Here is a 20,773-nt window from a genome sequence, read left to right on the forward strand (position 1 = left end):
AGGTGGGTACTTTCTATAATTTAGAAAGACTCCTTTATTTATTGTCAGAATCTTAATGCCTTTGAAAAAGATTGTGCTTCATAATGCTTAAGTATCTTATTTTGAATACCAATGACAATTTTCCTTTTCAATTGGTTATGGTAATATACCCAGTAGGTATAAGTCAAATTATCCAAGGGCATTTATTTATTTATTTATTCATTTCTGTACTATGAATTATCAAGTTTCTTGAGAAGAATATCCGTGGAGATGGTTTTTTTTTTTTTTTGGTACTGGGGATTGAACTCAGGACCTTGAGCTTGTGAGGCAGGCAGCAGCATTACTGAGCTAAATCCCTGGCCCATCCTTGGAGATGTTTTAAACCCTATCGTGTTCTCTGTTTAAAACCCTTTCACTCTAGGACCCAGCCATTTCTGGAAATGAAACACATTATCTCACATTCACTAGAGGACAGGAAGACAATGTGTTCATTAAATGGCCTGACACCAATGATGTTGTCTGGGGAAAGGTAAGGCTTGGGGAAAGTCTATAATTAATCAAAATCTTCACTAAAAGAGATTTTTAATTAATCTTGGAAATATGTGGGGCAATTAATAAATTATGAGAGTAAAAGTGTATCTGATGCCAATTAGCTCAATAAACCCTAATAAGACCGAGGTTACAGATCTGATTTTCTAAAATATCGAGTGTGATATTATGGCCTGAAAATATTCTGATGACTTCACTATTTATGTATTCTAGCTGGTCATTTAACAAACATGAAGAACCTCTCAGAGAGTGACTCTGAAATCTGTGTTTCCCACAGACACCTAAAGTTAAAACAAGTATTCCCCTTTGATCTATGATGAGTAATCAACCTCTTATCTAAATGAGTCACCAAATCTTATAGATTTCCTTTCTCTTGTCTCCTTGTATTCCTCCATCTGCATCCACATATGTGTCTGACTTGTAGCAACAGTATTTGAGGTAGATTTCTTTACTGCAGATGATAGTACCTCTTAGCCTGGATTCAAACTCTTTTGTTTAATTCTAGTATGCCACAATATATGTGCTCTGCTCACTTTGAATATTGGCTTCTCAGTTTACCCAGATAATATCTGCTCTTCAAATCTCATCTCTTGTGAAGCACTCAATAATTGTCTTAGCTCTTCTTGTTTTCTTTTTTTTGGTACCAGGGTTCAAACTCAGGACCTTGAGCTTGTGAGGCAGCCTGTGGAACCACTGAGCTAAATCCCCAGCCCTTCTTTTTTTCTTGTGTTTGTGTCATTGCCCTCCAGCAGTGCAGCATACAATATATTACTTATGTATGCACTATCTGTGAATGCCTAGAAAACAAATATTATTTCCTAATTAAATCTCAGAAGAGTGAAACCCTGGAAGAGTGTTTGGTATAGAGTGAGCGCTTAATAATATTTTATGATTGAAAAATATATATTCAATATCCTGCTAACTACAGATAAAACTGGCTAATACTATGAATTTTTAAATGTTACAGATACTTATGGTCCTCAATAAACCATGATATTGCTTTAAAGTGTTGGAACTAAGTTTATGGGCTTATGGGCTCTGGATGGAAATTAATCTTATTTTTTAGAGTCATGCTTCACATTTATTATTTACAAAAGGAATTTTGTTATAGATAAAAATAAAAGGCAGATGAAAGAGCTGAGAAATTGTTTGAAAGATTTTTCAGAAGACACAATAAAATAAAATTATTTACTTATTAAGTTCAAAATATGAAATTATAAAAACTAACAGAATGAATCAAGAGATGCAGCCTACTTGTACCTAGGAAAATTTCGTGTATTCTGCTTTTGTAATTTATGATAAAAATACCCTACCATTTTGTGGAGATGTTTGTCATTATGTCTAAAATATGAAACATCTCATGGTCTATATACAATGACTTTTAAAGTTTTTCTCCTTTTTCTCTAGGTTTGGCCAGAGCTGCCCAATGTAAATATAGATGAATCCCTTGACCATGAGACTCAAGTTAAGGTACAGTTATATGTAGATTTTTGCCTGCATTGTCCTAAATATCTGAATACTTACGTATTTCACCCAGGTTGATAAGTAACATATCCTCTGGTTAAGTAGCTCCAATGTGAGTTTGCTCATCTGCTGGTCATTTTTGGCAGAAAAGCAATCTTGAAATGAAAAACCCAACAACTAAAATGGAGATTTATAGGAAGAAATCATCAATTAAATCCTTCACATGTATTCTTTTTTTTTCCCATTAACTTTATTGGTACATTTTAGGTATACAATACAGTTACATTCATCATTGGGATCTTGTACCATTACATGAGTCTCTTGGTTCTTATTTTTTTCCCCCTTCCCTTGCCCTCCCTTCACCCCCTCCACCCTTCCCTATTTGCAAAGACCTTGTTTCCATTTTTTTCCTCTTCTCATATTTTTTCCTCTCCGTTTTTTCCCTTCCCCTACCCCTCCCAATTACCCTGCTCTTTTAGACCTTTGCTTCCTGTTACACAATATCAGCTATACATTTTTAAAAATTACATGTATTCTTTAATGGATTGTGATTTGAAACAAATATTACTTAAAAAATAATGAACCAAAGTCTAGAATATTTGCACTGGAAGGCTATGCTGGATTTTAGTGAATTACCTATATATCCCCCCAAAATATCAGCCAGTGGAAAAAAGCAAAGGCCTTGGTCTCAGATGCTGCTATCACACCAGCCTGTTACTACCAACTTCATTGCTGTGCAGGTAACTTTTTTCTGCATGATGGGTCCTTTTTCATTACATTTGGCCAGTCTAGAAAAATTGTTATCCTTTAAGTTTGATTGCTTCAATACTTATTATTAATTTTCCAGTTCCCATGACTAAAAGTATAGCAATAAAACAAGTCCTGTGTTTAAAAGGGAATTTAAAACTATATAACCTACAGCTATGTCTTTAAGAGTTCCTCCTATTCTGTCTTCCAACAGATTTAGTGTTTCTGTTTTAATATTTGGATCTTTGATGAATTTTGACTGCATGGTGAGAGACATGGGTTTAGTTTTAGTTTTTGGCTTGTGGAAAGTCAGTTTTTCCAGCACCATTTATTAAAGAAGCTATCTTTCTTCAAGTGAAAGTTTTTGGCCCCTTTGTGGAAGACAAGGTGGCTGAGTGTGTTTGGAGTTGTTTCTGCATCTTCTGCTCTGTTCCATTGATCCTCGAGTCTCTCTTTTTTTTTTTTTTTTTGGCCAGTTCCATGCTGTTTTTAATCACAGTAGCTCTGTAGTACAATTACAGGTCAGGGATTATGATGTCCCCTGACTTGCTTTTGTTGACCAGAATTGTTTTTGCTATTCTAAGTCTCTTCTGCTTCCAAATGAACTTTAGAAATGTTTTTTTCTAGTTCCTTGAGTTATGCTACTGGTATTTTGATTAGGATTGCATTAAATCTATAAAACAATTTTGACAGTATGGCCATTTTTTACTATGTTGGTTTTTCTTACCCATGAGCAAGGGATATCTTTTCATTTTTTGATATTCTCTTTGATCCCCTTTTTCAAAGTACTGTAGGTTTCAATGTAAAGATCTTTTTCTTCCTTTGTTAGATTGATTCCTAAGTATTTCATTTTTTTCAATGATGCTATTATGAAAGGTGTGGTTTCCCTAATTTTTTTCTCAATAAACTTGTTATTTGTGTACAGGAATGCTAGTGATTTTTGAGTGTTGACTTTGTATCCAGCTACAGGACTGAACTAGGTTATTTAATCTAGAAGTCTTTTGGTGGAGTTTTTGGGGGTCTTCTATGTAGATTATCATGTTTTCTCCAAATAATGATAGGTTAAATTCTTCCTTTCCTATCTTTCTTTCTTTCTCTTGTCTATTTCTCTGGCTATTTCCAGAATTATATTGAATAGGAGTGGTGATAGTGGATATCTTTGTCTTCTTCGTGATTTTAGAGTGAAAGCTTTCAGTTTTTCACCATTTAGTATGATGTTGGCTGTTGGTTTGTCATAGATGGCCTTTATTAGATTGAGATAAAGGCCATCTATTCCAATTTTCAACGGGCTTTTTTTTTTAATTGTGAATGTGCGTTAGACTTTGTCAAATGCTTTTTCTGTGACTACTGAGATGATCATATGATTTTTGTCCTTGGTCTGTTAATATGGTGTATTGTATTTATTGATTTGCATGTGTTGAACCATCCTTGCATCACTGGATGAATCTAACTTGAGTGTGATATATAATATTCTTGATGATTTGCTGCATTCTGTTTGTCAGTATTTTATCAAGGTTTTTGCATCTGTGTTCATTAGGGAGATTGGCCTGTATTTCTTTTCTTTTTTTTTTTTTTGGTTGGATCCTTCCTGATTTTCATATCAGGGTAATACTTGCTTCTAGGAATGATGTAGGCAAAGACTTTATGAACAAAACCCCAACCACATGGGAAATATTACAAAGAATCAACAACTGGGATCTCATCTTATTAAAAAGCTTTTGCACAGCAAAAGAAATCACCAACAGAGTAAAGAGACGACCAACAGAGTGGGAAAAAATTTTTTTCCAGCTGTTCCTCAGACAAAAGACTAATATCTAGAATATATAAAGAACTGAAAAAAATCAACCCCCCCTAAATTTAAAGATCCAATCTAAAAGTAAATATCTGAGATGAATACAAACTTCTCAGATGAAGAAGTACAAACAGCAAATAAATATATGAAAAAATGTTCAACATCACTGGCCATTTGAGAGGTGTAGATTAAAACAATGCTGCGATTCCATCTCATTCCAGAAAAATGGCTGTTATCAATGAATAAACCAAAAATAAATGCTGGCAGAGATGTGGGGAGAAAGGAACCCTTCTCCACTACTGGTGGGAGTGTAGACTGGTGCAATCACTGTGGAAATCAGTGTGGAGATTCCTCAATGAACTAAGACTAGAGTTGCCATTTGACCCAGTTATCCCTCTTCTCGGTATCTTCCCAAAATAATTAAAAGTATCATACTATACTGTTATATGCACACTCATGTTCAAAGCAGCACAGTTGGTAATAGCTAAATCCTGTAAACAACTCAAATGCCCATCAACAGATGAATGGATAAAGAAGATGTGTTTTGTTTTATTCAATGGAATACTACTCTGCCATAAAGAAGGATAAACTTGAGACATTAATAGCTAAGTGGATGCACCTGGAGACCATACTCTTAAGTGAAATAAACCAGAAACACATGTGTAAATTCCAAATTGTTTCTCTGGTATGAGAAACTGAAAGTGTAAATAAGGACCAAAATGTACAATGGATATTGTGAAATAGGAACAAAATGTTCAAATGCAAAGGGGCACAAGGGAGGAGGGAGAGGGAAAGGAAGAAAGGGAAAAAAGGAGAAAAGAAAGATAAAATCAAAACAAAGGTCTTATAAATAAGAACGGGTAGAAGGGAGGGGAGGACTTGGGAAAAATATGAATCAAGATATATCATGTACAGGTACAAATTCCACACGATGAATGTGGTCATTATGTATATCTAAATTGTACCAATAAACTTAATGATAAGAAAGACCCTGTCTGAAAAAACAAACAAAAATATATTAAAAAAATGAAAACAAAATAAAACTACATAACCTTTTTCTAAGAAAATTAAGAGTGAAAGCAGCCTTCCCCTAACTCTATGTCCACTGAAAATTCTGCAGCAGTGACCAACTGAGGTTAGATCAGAGACTGAGCTGGGTAGACACAAATACCTGCTCATCTTCCTTCCTGGTCCCAGGACTGCCCTTCCTGGATGGGTGGAGACCCAAAGTGTATGTGTTACTCTTGCAGCTCTACCGGGCCCACGTTGCTTTTCCTGACTTCTTTCGTAATAGCACAACTACATGGTGGAAGAAGGAAATACAAGAGCTCTATGCAAACCCCCGAGAACCAGCAAAGAGCTTGAAGTTTGATGGATTGTGGATTGTAAGTGCACCTCAGTTGTTGATCTCTGGAAACGTTAGCAGTCAAAACATGGGGAAGCAGTTCAGAGACTTGAAAGTCCGGGAGCTGGGTCTGAAGGAAAAGGGGTGGTGCTGTCACAGAATCTAGGTGCTGGGACCAGAATCAGATTATTGTGGATCTGCCCAGGGATGTGTTGTCTGGTGAAAGCTGTAGCTCATCGAGATGTACCACTGCTGGAAATGCCAGAGCACAGGGGAGATAGAAGGGTTCTCTGGCATCTTTTACCCCCAATACTTCAATCTCTTGCCAGTGCCTCTCATTGGACAATCCTACCCAGAAGGCTGGAAGCTCATCCTGTAGTTCAAAGAGGAACTGGAAGCAGGCAAGGCATGAATCTGAGAACTAAGACATTCAGCTTAGGACTGAAACAGACTGTCCTGAGGCTTCAAATCTTGTTCAGCTGTGTGTTGTTTGTGTCAGTTGGCCCCGAGTTAGGGCTTCCTGAGATGTCCAAGGGTGGCTCTGTTATTTGTGTTTTCCTAGGGATGGGAAGCATATCCATGTCATAAACATCTTCTCTGTTATCCAGTTGCCTAAATTCTTAAACAAATTCTAGGCCTGCCATGAATACCTGCTCGGGTCTGGGCCATGCTGAAATAAGCTGGTAATTTAGAATAGTAAATTGTCCTCAAATACTTACCTTTGCCTTTGGTATGGTCTATTTAAGATAGTCCAGCCTACAAAATTATAACTTATCTATTGATAAAGTTCACAGTGAACATTCTCTTGAGGGTCCCTACTCCATATATTTAAATTTTAAATTCCTCAGTGTGTGATTTTATTGTTTCTTGAGTTATGTACAGCTTTTCTGGAATGTATCTACAGCAGAAAATAAGATATCTCACCTTGTGGTTGGTCTATGTCAATGTCAGAATTAATTCAGTCATTTGGGTTAAGAAAAGGAAGATAAGGATTATAGTGACCACCACTACAGATGCAAAGTGAATAATCCATGGATAGAAAAAAAAGACAGGGTCCTTGTGTGGGGGGGGGGGTCGTAAATCAAAGATTTCCTTAAGCCCTGCATCAACGTTATCTTAATGTTTTTGTCGCTATGACATATTCGTCGATGTATTTTAAAAGGCCAAGGAAGCTAGAAGGGGTTTAACAGTCCACTTAAAGTGACATGGATTCTTTCAGTCATTTTGGTCAATGCCAGGCTTTAAACAGAGTACACTGTGCCACCACCTGAAGGGAGGGTTTCAGAACTGCTTGGTCAACTTCATGAAGTTAATGTTCTCCACAACTAAGAAGATACAGCTTCCAACATGATGAATCTTTTCTGTTAACTTATTTCAGGATATGAATGAGCCATCAAACTTTATGGATGGATCTGTTGAGGGCTGCCACAATGAAGTTCTCAATAACCCACCCTTTATGCCATGTATGTAAAATATTTACTTTATCAAGTTACTCCCCTGCTCAAAATCCCTTACGTTTTCCCCTTACTGTCAAAGTGAAGCCAAATTCTGGGGGCAGAACATAGTTTCAACATGACATAGAATCTCAAATAGAATAACCTTGAATTAGGACAAATTAGTAAATTACTAATCAAGTGGAAAAATGATGTAGTATGGTATGAAAAAAACAAAGTGATCCATTTGATTATATTGATAACTATAAACTGATTGCCAAAATTTAACTAATCCCCTACACACACCCACATGCACAAAGAGGTACTTTTGATTACAGAATGAAAATCCAGTCCCTGAACATTCTGCCTATGTCACAAAGACTTCAGGAATGAAATGTTTTGGCTATACTGTATTACAAACAAAAATAGGATGTTGGGATCAAAGATATCACAGAAAATGGAATCCTTTTATCTTACAGAGGGGAAAGCTCTGTGCTAGTGAACTTGTGAAACTGGATGTAGAATCTGGGTTCCTGATATGAAACCCATTGTTCATTCGTTCATTCATTCATTTTTCCTTCTTCTCTTTAAAATTTATGTGCCAGGCAATTGCTGACAAGTCAGGAAGATTTAGATAATTATACAAAATTAATGGAAGCAAGATTTATTCCCTTGAGAACAGTACCATCTGGTGGAAACAGTCCTAACAACAAAGGAGTTTGTCACATTGAGCAAAAGGCTATAACTGCACCCAATCAGTTGGAGCTGAAACAAAAAGAAGAGTGCTTTTCCCAGCCCCTAACTGATTCTGACCCTTTAGTAGTTATTAAGTCGAAAGATGTTGCTTTTGTACATAAAACAACGTAAGAAGTAGGGCCCGTATTTGATAACAAAGTTATTGATGGAAATAGAGAAATGCCAAAATGATGGTCATCTCTAGCAAACATGCAAATCCCTGGTTGGGAAATAACTCATTATTTGCTCTCAGGTTTGGCATCTAGGGACAGAGGCCTGAGCAGCAAGACCCTGTGCATGGAGAGTGAGCAGATCCTCCCAGATGGCTCCAGAGTGCGTCACTACGATGTGCACAGCCTGTATGGATGGTCCCAGACCAGGCCCACCTATGAGTGAGTGTGTCTTCATCACTTGTAGCAAAGGCAACTTACTATGTTGTTACTTTCTATTTGTACTGTGTGCCCATACCTACCCAATGCCAGAGAAATGGATGAACTTAAAAATAGCAGGCCTGGTTGCCCAACCGCAATACCTCTGAAAACATGTATCATTTAAGTCATTAAATGCACCTGTTTAAAGTGATTAATTAGGTGATGTTACAGGATATTCATACTGCTGCGCAGTCATCACTAAAATAAAAACTTAGAACATTTTCCTCACTCTCAAAGGAAAACTTTAACTCATTATCAGTCATTCCTACCCTTGTCCCCTTCTCCTGATCCCCCCACCACTAATCTACTTTTGGTCTATGTGCATTGCCTATTATTCTGTGTGTGGTCTTTTGTGACTGGCTTTTACCTTACAATGTATGGTCTTTGGTGACTAGCTTCTTTCAGTTGGTGTAGTGTTTTCAAGGTTCATTTATATTATAGCGTGTCTCAGTACTTCAGTCCTTTTTGCTAATAAATAATATTCCATTGTACAGATATATTTTGTTTATCCGTCAATTGGTGGACATTTAAGTTATTTCCACTTTTTGACTATTATAAATGAGATGCCGTGAACATTAATTGCAATATTTTGAAAGAAAATATGTTTCCTTTCTCTTGAATACATATCTAGGAGTGGAACTTGTGGATTTTATGATAACTGTATTTTTAATACGTTGAAGAAATACCAAACTGTTTTCTAAAGAGCTTTGGATTGAAAAATACCATTTTGCATTCCCACCAGCAATGTATGAGGGTCTCAGTTCCTCTGGATTCTTGCAAATTCTTGATATTGTTCATCTCTTTGGTTAAAGATGTTCTATTGGCTATGATGTATATTTGGTTGTTGTCTTGACTTCATTTTCTGAATAACTCTTGCAGTCGAGCATTTTTGCATGTGCTTTTTGGCTATTTGCTTATCATCTTGGCAGAAATGTTTATTCAAATCTTTTGCCTTTAAATTGTCTTTATTATTGAATAGCAAAAATTCCATAATAATCTAGATACAAATTTCTTGTTGGACAAATGATTTGCACATTTTTCTCTTCTTCTGTAGATGTTCTTTTCATTTTTATTATGATGTTCTTTGAAACAGATTTTTTTTTAATTTTGAGGAAATTTCAAATCTGGTTTCAATCAGTTTTTATGATTGTCTAAATACTTATTTGTCAGCATTTACCTGCCACATAAATATTAAAAGGAAGGAGAAATTGAAAGAGTTTATTCAATTATTCACTTACTTGTCATGTGTTCTGTTGGTGTCATAGCTAAGAAACTATTGCATAAATCAAAGTCATAAAATTTACTCTAATGCTTTCTTTTAAGAGCTGTATAGTCTTAGCTATTACACCAAGATCTGTAATCCATTTTGAGTTAACTTTTATCTAATTTATGATGTAAGGTAGGAGTTCAACTTCATTCTTTTGCATTTGGATAACAACTATCCTAGTTCATTGAAAAGACCTTTCTTTTGCCCATTTAATTATCTTTGTACTTTTTGAAAAATAAATCAACAATTAGTAAGAAGTATCATTTATGGACTTGTGATTGTTTTCCATTGATCTCTGTATCTATCTCTTCACATTATTATACAGTTGTAATTAATGATATATGAATCTTTACTTTTATGCAGTAGGGATTTTCATAGGGATTACATTGAATCTACAGATCAATTTGGAAGAGTAATGGCATTTTAACAATACTAAATCTTCTAATTCACTAATGAGAGATGTCTTTCCATTTATTTAGATTTTCTTCAATTTACTTCAATAGTAATTTACAGTTTTCAGTATATAAAATTTTAGCTGTTATTTCTTCACATATTTTTCTGTCCATTTCTCCTTCAGAATCCTATTGAATGTATGTGGGTACGTTTGATAGTTTTCCATAAATCTCCAAAGCCCTGTTCATTTTTCCTCTCTGTTTCTAAGACTGGTTCATCTCTATTGTTCTACCTTTAGTTTTCTGGTTCTTTTTATCTACTAACCAAATCAGATACCATGTCCAGTAACTCTAAAAATTTTAACTTCATTTGTTATATTTTCAACTCCAAAATTTCTATTTGGCCTGTTAGTAGTTTTTAATTCTTTATTAATATTTTTTATTTATTAATACAACATAATCACACTTTCCTTTAGTTTTTTAGATGTTTTTAGTTCTTTTAAGATATTTACTGTAGCTAATACAAAGTTCTTCTCTGCTAAGTCCCCTTGGAAGCATTTTCTGTGGGTCACTTTCCCTTGTGTATGTATATGGAATATATACATATATACCATTTCAATAAATTGTATGCGTATCTCCATCCTTTTGGACTTATTTTGGTGTCAAATAGTGGGAATTAACCAAATGGGTTAGTTTTTTTTTCCAATTAACTTTATTGGTACATTTTAGGTATACAATATAGTTACATTCATCATTGGGATCTTGTACCATTACATGAGTCTCTTGGTTCTTATTTATTTCGCCTTCCCTTGCCCTCCCTTCACCCTCTCCACCCTTCCCTATTTGCAAAGACCTTGTTTCCATTTTTTTCTCTTCTCATATTTTTTCCTTTCCCGTTTTCCCTTCCCCTACCCCTCCCAAGTCCTCTGCTCTTTTAGACCTTTTCTTCCTGTTACACAATATCAGTTACACATTTTTTAAATTACAATATTAAGATCTAGGAGACATTACCACAGACTTTACAGAATTTAAAAGGATATAGAAAGCATATTACAAAAATCTTTTTTTGAAATAAATTTGACAACTTCTAAGAAGTAACCTGGAAGACAAATTAATGAAACTAACTCTGGAGAGAATATAAAATTTGAATAGCACCTATTAAAGAAAGTATACTCCTAGCTTGAAAACCTACCTATATGACAACAGCAGGCTCATAAACATTTCAACTGATAAATTATATCAAACGATTAAAGCAGAAAAAAGAAGGAACACTTCTCCCCTCACTTTAGAAACTCAACATTGTGCTAATCCTAAAAGTGGATAAAAATAATAGAAGAAAAAAGTATGAACATAGATGGAAATTTGTTTAACAAAACAAACTATTAGAAGTCAGATCTGGCAGGATGTAGAAAGTAGTTTTGTTATCGGGATGGCAGTGTTGGTTCAGCTTGGAAGATCCACACCCAAAAGTCATCATTTTAACAAAGGAAAGGAAAAAACCATATGATCCTGTCACTAGTTGGAGAAAAAGTATTGGACTAAATTCTATAGCTGTTCATGGTAAAAGCTATCAGGAGACTAGAAGTAGAACAGAAACTTCTCAACAGATTAAAGACATGTACTCCATACTTCCAGCGAGAACACCTTATATGAATGGAGAAGATACAATGTCTTCTCTTAAGGTGGGGAACAAGGGCAGATATGCTTACTCTTTATCTGTCCATTAAACATGGAAACCTAGGCCCCACCAAAATAGTCTGGCAATAAAATGACACAACTAGGATAGGATTAGCACGGCAGAAGCAAAATCTTTATATGTAGTTGAAATGATCATCTACAGAGAAAAATACTAAGAAATTTCTAGGAGCCCCTAGAACTTGTACTTGAATTTAGCAGGATTAGAAAACACAAGGTATATGTAAAAATTCAGGTCTGTGTATACTTGCCATAAATGAAGAATTGGATATTGAAATTTAAAAGTTATGTAGGAGTGCAAAGGACCTAGAAAAGTTAAAAACAAAAACAAAAACAGTGTTGGAAGACGTTTAGTACCTAATTTTAAGACTACTTCTAAAACTACAGTAATCAAGGCAGTGTTGGTGTAAGGAAAGACATATAGATCATTTGAATAAAACAGAGAATCTAGCAATAGAACCACACATATATGGTCCACTGAGTTTTGAAAGATTATTTAACATTAGCATTTTATAGAATATAAACTCGATTCAAGAGCTGAGGAAGAGATAGTGTTTTCAGTAAATGGCACTAGAACACCTGATATCCATATAAAAAACTTAACCTCAACTCTTTTTTTCCATACATGAAAATAACTTGAAGGGATCTATGAACCTAAATAAGAAAGCCTAAAAGCATAAAACTTTAAGAAGAAATTATAAGGGAAAATATTTATGAATTCAGGGTAGGCAAGAACTACCTAGGATAAAAAAACATGATGTATAAAAGAAAAAAATTGATAAATGAGATTCCATCAAAGTTTAGAACTTTAAATGACATCATTAAAATGAAAAGTAGTCCTTCAACAGACCATATTTACAATGCATATAACCTATGACCAGAATATATAAAGAACTCTTACAGCTCATTAATAGACAACCCAATGAAAGTGTAGACATAAGAAGATGATAAATAGCTAGTATAGCACAAGGAATGGTGTGCAACTCTAGAATCAGAAAAATACTAACCAGTACAATAATAAGATTGAATTATATACTCATTAGGGAGATGAAGTTAAAAGTTTTAAAAGCCTTGTCATGTCTTTTTCTTTTTGTTGAATTCTCCCCCTTTGCATTTAATTTGTCACACCCAATGGATTCATTCTGCTGGGTTTCCTGGGGTTGTGACCCTCATTGTCTTTTCCTAGGATATTGTCTAAAATTTTTTGGAGTGCCAGTTTGGTATTCATGAAGTTCTTGAGGTGCTCTTTATCATGAAAGTATCTTATTTCTCCATCAATTTTGCAAGATAGATTTGCAGGGTACATCAGTCTGGGTTGGAGGCTGTTTTACTTTAGGGCTTGAAATACATCACTCCAAGCTCTTCTTGCCTTGAGGCTTTGCATTGAGAAGTCTGCTGTGATTCTGATGGGCTTTCCTTTGTATGTGATTTGTTTCTTTTCTCTCACTGCTTGTAGAATTTTATTCTTCTGTTGGATTTCTGGAATCCTAACTATTATATGCCTATGTGTAGATTTTTTTGATTAAGGCTAGTTGGAATCCTATATGCCTCACTTATCTGTATGTCAAGTTCTTTTCCCCTCCTTGGGAAGATTTCTGCCATCACTTCTGTGAAAAGTCTTTTTATGCCATCTGCACTCTCTCCTATTTCTTCATTGACTCCAATCAGTTTTATGTTATTCTTCTTTGCATCGTCTAGTAGCTTCTGGATTGATTTCTCCTGTTCCCTTACAATTTTAAAGCAATTTTTCTTTTCCTCCTCACTAATTGCAATCTTATCTTCTATATATGAAATTCTATCCTCACATTGGTTCATTCTGCTGCACAGACTTTCGATGGAGTTTTTAATCTCTTGGAAATCTGTTTGTATCTTTTTTATGGATTCCATTTGTTTCCTATGTTGGGATTCCATCATGTTCCTCAGCTCCTCTATTTTTTTATCTGTGTCCTTTCTAGATTTATTAATCATGTCTTGCACCATGAGCAAAATCTTTGCTGTTATCTGAGTAATTATTTCTGATTTCATTTTTCCCAGATCCTCTTTTGTTGCCAGTTCAGAGAGTCCAGGTGGTTGAGTATCAGAGTGTTCCATCTCGTTTCCCTTTGGGGTTGCTGTAGGTGATCTGGAACTCTCTTTTTGAGGCTTGTTTATGTGTTTTCTCATTTCTACAGTGGGGGTGCTTCTCGGGCCCACACAGCTCACCTTCTCTGTCCTAGGAGCTTCAGATGGCAGTGGGGGAGCTTCCTTCCAGGTGCTGGGACCGGCTCACCTTCTCTGCCCTAGGAGCCTGGGATGGAGGTGGGGAGCTTCCTTCTGGGTGCTGGGACCGGCTGAGCTTCTCTGCCCTAGGAGCCTGGGATGGAGGTGGAGAGCTTCCTTCTGGGTGCTAGGACTGGCTCACCTTCTCTGCCCTAGGAGCCTGGGATGGAGGCAGAGAGCTTCCTTCTGGGTGCTGGGACTGGCTCACCTTCTCTGCCCTAGGAGCCTGGGATCCAAATGAGTTAGTTTTTACTCCATTAAGAAGCTTCTTTTGGGGCCAGGGATTTAGCTCAGTGATTTTGCTGCCTGCTGCGCAAGCTCAAGGACCCAAGTTTGATCCCAGGTACCAGAAAAAAAAAAGAAGCTTCTTTCACTAACATCTCGTTTTGAATAATTAATTGCAGTCTATACTTGTGGTGCTTTCTTTAATTTGTGGATTGAAAATATACTTGGATCTGTTAATGGTCTTTCTCTTTTCTTCTACTGATTTTTCTCACATACATGTTTAATTTTTTCACTATGAACACAGGTAGAAGATCTGTCTTCTTTTGAGAGCTATTTAATGATCTTTTTATGCATTTTTGCCTATGTGTGGAAAACATATCCTGCTCTTTGAGGTATTGCAAAGTAAAATGAATATTACCAAAAAGGGGCAGCCATATATATTGTTATTTGAACCCCAGATCTGCTTCCTTGCTCTTTAAGTTGTCTTTGCAAGTTACCTAGCTTCTTTGGGCCTTAGTTTCCTAACAGGAAAGAGGCAGATACAAGAAAACCTCCCTCTGGAGGTGTGAGATGGAACCCATGAAAGTGACCAGTGACCTGGGGCACAGGAATTTTTCCTTAACCCTAGCCCTCCTCTTAACCTCCATGTAGATAAAGAACTAAGTAGATTAAAAAAAATAAATCCACATTCTAGGTGCAGGCATCTCTCTCACAGACATCCTGTGAAGTTGGTTGGGATTCTTAGTGTTAGTTTTAAATGACAGATCCTTTCTAGGAAGAAGTTCTTTCACTCCAAATAGAACAGCTCAGCTGCCTCATGGTCAAGCTGCAGCTGCTCCTTGTCAATCCTCAAATTCACCTTCTTGTTCTTCTCCAACCAGGGCTGTGCAGGACACGACAGGACAGCGAGGAATTGTCATCACCCGCTCCACATTCCCCTCTTCTGGCCGCTGGGCAGGACACTGGCTGGGAGACAACACAGCTGCATGGGACCAGCTGGGGAAATCGATCATTGGTACATGGGCTTGTTCCTGGGGGCCTCTGATAGTGGTGGCATGAGTACTGGAGTGTGTTACTTGGTTACGCTGGGTATGTCTAGACTATCATCTAGGTAAAGAGTAAGATAACAAGAGTTAAGTTCTCTATGGGTGTGAGTTTTAATTCATACTCATCTTTCAATATTTTCATCATGTACGGCCCAGACTTTTTAATGGGGAAAGGAAAAGAGAAATGTAAAGCCTTCCCTCTCCTCCTCAAAGGGGTCATCTAAATGTCTCTACTGTCTCATTGCAGGCATGATGCAGTTCAGTCTCTTTGGAATATCTTATGTAAGTTGTAGTGAGGCCATTGCTAACTACCTGGTCAGATTTCACTGAATCTACAACCCATTCATACTCTGATGTTGCATCTTCTCAGACAGGAGCAGATATCTGTGGGTTCTTTGGAGATGCTGAATATGAGATGTGTATTCGCTGGATGCAACTGGGGGCCTTCTATCCATTTTCTAGGAACCACAACACCATTGGAACCAGGGTGAGGTTGCTGTTGCTCAAGCTACAGTTGTTTTGTGGCATCAAATAGCACTTTCTTTTTAATTCATAAAACTATCATAATTATACCAAAAAACAATCATAAAAATCATCAAGACTTTTATTTTGTGGAAAACCCACAATGTTCAGAATCCCAGGTTTATTAAAAGCTTTTAAGAATATATTTTCTTCATTTCCTGAGGATTAGTTACTAGAGGGGAGAAGTCTTTATAACTCCTCCATGGAGCTAAAATAGAAGGCCCATTTACCTTTAGGAATATTAAATTTGTGTTTTACTCAAATCCACCTGAGATACAGTGCAGTGTAGGGACCTGTCTTTCCATACATGTGCAGGGTTAAAGCTAGACCTGTGCAGGGGATGTGAGGATCATTGATAAATAGGAGAGCAACAAATTCTAGATTTGTAGAAGGCAGGGTCAGGGGAAAGGTAGGTTAGAAATGAAGGGAGACGTAGTGTGTAACTTTCATGTGGAATGAAATGTTGGACGATCCTTTTCTGATACCGCTAGAATGGAGTGAAGAAGGGGTGATCTGCTACAGACCCTCTTATCTTTTTAGAGACAAGATCCTGTGGCCTGGAACTCAACCTTTGAGATGTTCTCAAGAAAAGTCCTGCAGACTAGGTACACCCTGCTGCCTTATCTCTACACCTTGATGCACAAAGCTCACGCTGAGGGCAGCACTGTCATTCGACCCCTCCTGCATGAGTGAGTACAGCTTCTTTCTCCAGGCAGTGCCGTGGGGCTGTCTTAAAAATAATCCTCTGTGGCAGTGAAGGTATGGGTAACTTTTTCATATGTACTTTTTAAGGTTTACAGATGACAGATCAACTTGGAATATAGACCATCAGTTCATGTTGGGCCCTGCTGTCTTGGTCAGCCCTGTGCTGCAAAGTGTGAGTTTTTCATTCTAGGTCCGACCCCCTAATCACATAATTTAAAGCCACAGGAAAACCATTTTTAAAATCATCTTGTCTCATCCAGTTCACTGTTTTCAAACAAATGACTTTCTAGAATATCTAAAAGGAAACTTTTTCTTCTTTCAAGATCTCCATTAACAAAAATTTCACAAAACTGATTGATTTCTCATTCCAGAAATTTGTATTCTTTTACAGTTTACTTTTCAAAATCTTTTTCTGTGTCTTTGAAGAAGAAATTTCTAGAACCTTTCTCAGTAAAAGCCCTCAAATTCTTAATATCCAAATAAAATTCTGTCTTATCTTAATTCTACAAGAAGTATTTTTAAAATTAAAATGATTGCATTATTGGAACATTCATAGTAACATGTTGGTTTTATGTTTTAGAACACTTTTGAGATCTGGGCTTATTTCCCCAGAGGCCGGTGGTATGACTACAGCACGGTAAGAATAAACATTGTTCCATCCAGTCTAAAGAAGTGTCTAGAGCTTTCTCCTGACTTCCACACACATACTTTCTAAGGCAATCATTTCCAACCTTTTCAGCATTGGAAAGGTTTGTATAAGTGAAGATATGAGTACAAGCATAAGTTGACAACTTCTGAGCACCTACACTGCACTGATGCTCACCACCCTCCTTTTCTGGGGATACAGACAAATCTAGGCTTTCAGAGTCTCAAACAAAAATGAAAAGCAAGGGCCATTCTCTTCAAGTTTGCAATGTTTTCCAACATACTTTCTTGGAAAGGAAGGACTTGCAATAATGCATTCACCTATTTAATACATTTGCCCCTCACTATTCCTTGTCTATTTACTCTCTTCTAGGAATCTGGCCATGAATCTACAGGTGTTTGGGAAATACTGAAGGCTCCCCTCGACCACATTAACCTTCATGTCAGAGGAGGCTACATTCTGCCTTGGCAAGAGCCTGCTATTAACACTCATTTCAGGTAAGAAGAGGCTGTGTTTGCCTCAGCGTAATTCAAGCCAAACTTGAATGCCATGCTTTAGTACTTTGAATTTTATTCCACAGCAACCAGAAAGCTATTGAAGGGTTCCTTTTTTCTTGGTTCTTCTTCCTAAGGAATCCATATCTCATCATATTACTTGTAACGTGTATCTTCAAAGTATATATACTGTATTTGATTTTTGAAAGTTGAACCAATGTTTCATTAAGTTTTAAATGCTCTTCCATTGACTGTTAAGTATCCTATATTTTATCTCATATTACCTATTTTTAAATCTCATGTACATATTTCATACATTCCTTTTATTTCTGGATAGATAATATTTTTAAAAGATGCTGATCTTCATTCTTATGACCTACAATCTGGTGAAAAATGACTCTTTTTTTCTTGGTAGTCGACAAAATTTTATGGGATTGACTGTTGCTTTAGATGATGATGGGAAAGCTGAAGGTCAGATGTTCTGGGATGATGGACAAAGCATTGGTGAGTTGAACTTTCCCAGGTCCTTGTACATCATGCAGAAAACCCATGGCAGAGGCTCAGCATGTGCTATTGGGAACTAAATCCTATCTCTACTTCTGCTACTGTCAGTAAGGTGATGATGTTTGGAGCATTATTACAATTTTGTCAGCTCATATATATTACAGTACAAATTATTACAGACCAGGTATGTTCCCTAGTTTGGTAGGTTCAAGAACCTGATTTTAGAGGTCCAACCAGAAATAATGAACTGTCTCTCTCTCTCTCTGATAAAACAGTGTGGATGCAAATATCAGTCTGACATTGAATTCCTTCTTAATGGGACACAGACATGGCTTCATTATTTGGGCCAGCCTTTGATATCAGGCATCTTTTTCCTCAGAAGATGCCCACTCAAGAGACAAATTAGATCTTAGAAAAGTTTCTTGGTGATTCATGAATTGTGAATTGATTATTACCAAGAGACACTTCATATTGCTTTTTATGCTTTCTTTCTCAAATCCAAGAATAACTTGTTCTACCTTAGGTAATTGGAATCTGTCATTATAATGAGAACACTCTCTTCCTCAGACAGTTCTACAGAAATACATAGCTACCAATCAGTTCTCGTTTTTCACTACTTATTTCTCTGGACCAGAACATTCTAATCTTACAGTTTGCCACATTTTCTTAAATTATAGCTTATGTTTTGCTAATAATATTTCTAAAGATTTCTTCTTGTTAGTTTTCTTCAAAGGCATGATGGGGTATAAAAATGATGGAATGTGTTATGTTTATGTACAAATTTGCCAAAAAATCATAAATCTGTATAACTAATATATGCTAATAAAATGTTACAAAAATAAAAAACTAAAGAGAAGGTATTATCTTTAAAATTTTTCAAAGATAGAAAATTAGAAAAATGCAATCACTTTTAATGTTTTTCTGTATTGCTATTTGCTTTTTATATTACTTAAGAAAATGCTTCAGTTTTTAAGTAACTGAAAACCTACTACTTATTTAATTTGTGAAATCTGAATGTTTTTATGAGATAAATATATCTAGGTGTTATTATGTATTTATTATAAGCACCAGTATGACTCCCATATGCTATTGAAAAGATCACCACAGTTTATCTTGTTCTCTATCTTTACTGTGATTTGATCAGTATACATTGTATATGTGTATTAAAATACCACACTGTACTTCATAACTATATGCAATTATTATATGTTTAGAAAATGTTTAAGGAGGTAGAAATGTTTACTACTCTGATTTGATCATTGTGTATTGTGATACATTATCACATTGTAGTCCATAACTATGTTAAATTAAAGTAACAATAAAAAGAAAAATCAATATTGTTTATCATGAGAAAAAGAGAGGGCTTAATTTTAAGCCAATTTTCTCAGCCTCAGTGATTCTGGAATTTGTGTTTAAATAATTCTTTGTTTCTGGTGGCTGGGCTATTTACCATGGGATGTTTAGCGATATTTCTGCCCTCTTCCCACCTGATGACAAAAATAAGAGGTCATACCCATATATGTCTCTGGATGGTATAAAGTGTCCCCAGGAAGACAAAATCACTGCTGGTAGAGGACCAATGTTTTAAGAGAATATAGAAAGTTCCTTTATATAGGCTGAGCTAATCAGGACCAGATGAGTGGTATCATAATGGGTTAATAACACCACAGTTAGTATTAAATTCAATCTCCTGTAATTGTTTAAAAAATTTAAAAGAGCAAAGCCATTGCTTAATACAATTTAAGTTTCTATGAAAATATATCTGATTTAGAGTTAAAAGTCAATAGTCCCTGAAACTTTCAAACATTTTTCAGAGAGGCTTTTTAAAAAATGAAATACACTTAGAAATTCAAATTTAAATACTAAAATGGCATCAGTATAGATTTAATTTAAATTGTCTGTTATCAGCTTTGTAATTACTTGTTAAACTTTCCCTTACTTACATAAGCTGATATGATGTCTAGTTCAAAGGTAATCTTAAATAATCATGCCAACAAAATCTCATTCTTTAAAAACTGCACTAACTGCTAAAGAGGATGCAGTGTTGGTTTAGGTGATCATAATACCTTGGTTCACTGATGTTTCTGTTCACAAACATTCAGCAAAATTTTGCTTCTGGTTCAAAAACTCCACATCGAGTGATAAACAGAATCATGGAACAAATTAAGTTTGTGAACTGTATTTTCAATCAAGAGTAAATTTAAACATACTCTAGTAGTTTTATAACTATTTGTTTCACTAAGAGTGGATGTAATATAGAAAACTTAGAAGGTTAATTGGTTTAGGGAGAGATGTGGGAATATTAGCAAAAGATGGAAATTTGGCAATGGACACCAGTAGATCTTGAAATGAAACTGATTTTAAGAAATAGGAGTTTTAACTACAAAGCTACTGTAATAAAAACAGCATGGTACTGGCAAAGAAACAGAGCTGAAGATCAGTGGAATAGATTAGAAGATGCAAAAACAACTCCAGACATACTCAGTCACCTCATCTTTGACAAAGGAGCACCACCCTCATTGGAGGAAAGATAGCCTATTTAA

At 35.9% G+C, this 20,773-nt stretch overlaps 1 protein-coding gene across 2 annotated transcripts in view; it reads left to right on the forward strand.

The window, feature by feature from the left end:
• Mgam2 (maltase-glucoamylase 2 (putative)) overlaps nucleotides 1-20,773 on the forward strand; it is a 109,052-nt gene that overhangs the window by 74,082 nt on the left and 14,197 nt on the right. For both annotated transcript variants that reach the window (XM_087205930.1, XM_087205931.1), the window contains exons 33-45: nucleotides 401-508; nucleotides 1,936-1,998; nucleotides 5,782-5,916; nucleotides 7,255-7,339; nucleotides 8,298-8,436; nucleotides 15,195-15,328; nucleotides 15,607-15,641; nucleotides 15,730-15,846; nucleotides 16,422-16,570; nucleotides 16,674-16,758; nucleotides 17,167-17,223; nucleotides 17,605-17,729; nucleotides 18,142-18,230. In XM_087205930.1, coding sequence (XP_087062056.1) covers nucleotides 401-508; nucleotides 1,936-1,998; nucleotides 5,782-5,916; nucleotides 7,255-7,339; nucleotides 8,298-8,436; nucleotides 15,195-15,328; nucleotides 15,607-15,641; nucleotides 15,730-15,846; nucleotides 16,422-16,570; nucleotides 16,674-16,758; nucleotides 17,167-17,223; nucleotides 17,605-17,729; nucleotides 18,142-18,230 — 1,321 coding nt within the window. The remainder of the gene's footprint in view (nucleotides 1-400; nucleotides 509-1,935; nucleotides 1,999-5,781; nucleotides 5,917-7,254; nucleotides 7,340-8,297; nucleotides 8,437-15,194; nucleotides 15,329-15,606; nucleotides 15,642-15,729; nucleotides 15,847-16,421; nucleotides 16,571-16,673; nucleotides 16,759-17,166; nucleotides 17,224-17,604; nucleotides 17,730-18,141; nucleotides 18,231-20,773) is intronic.

This window comes from Heterocephalus glaber, unplaced genomic scaffold (assembly GCF_053883595.1).
Source record: "Heterocephalus glaber isolate CG9 unplaced genomic scaffold, H.glaber_assembly_v1.0 deba00000621, whole genome shotgun sequence".
NCBI lineage: Eukaryota > Metazoa > Chordata > Mammalia > Rodentia > Bathyergidae > Heterocephalus > Heterocephalus glaber.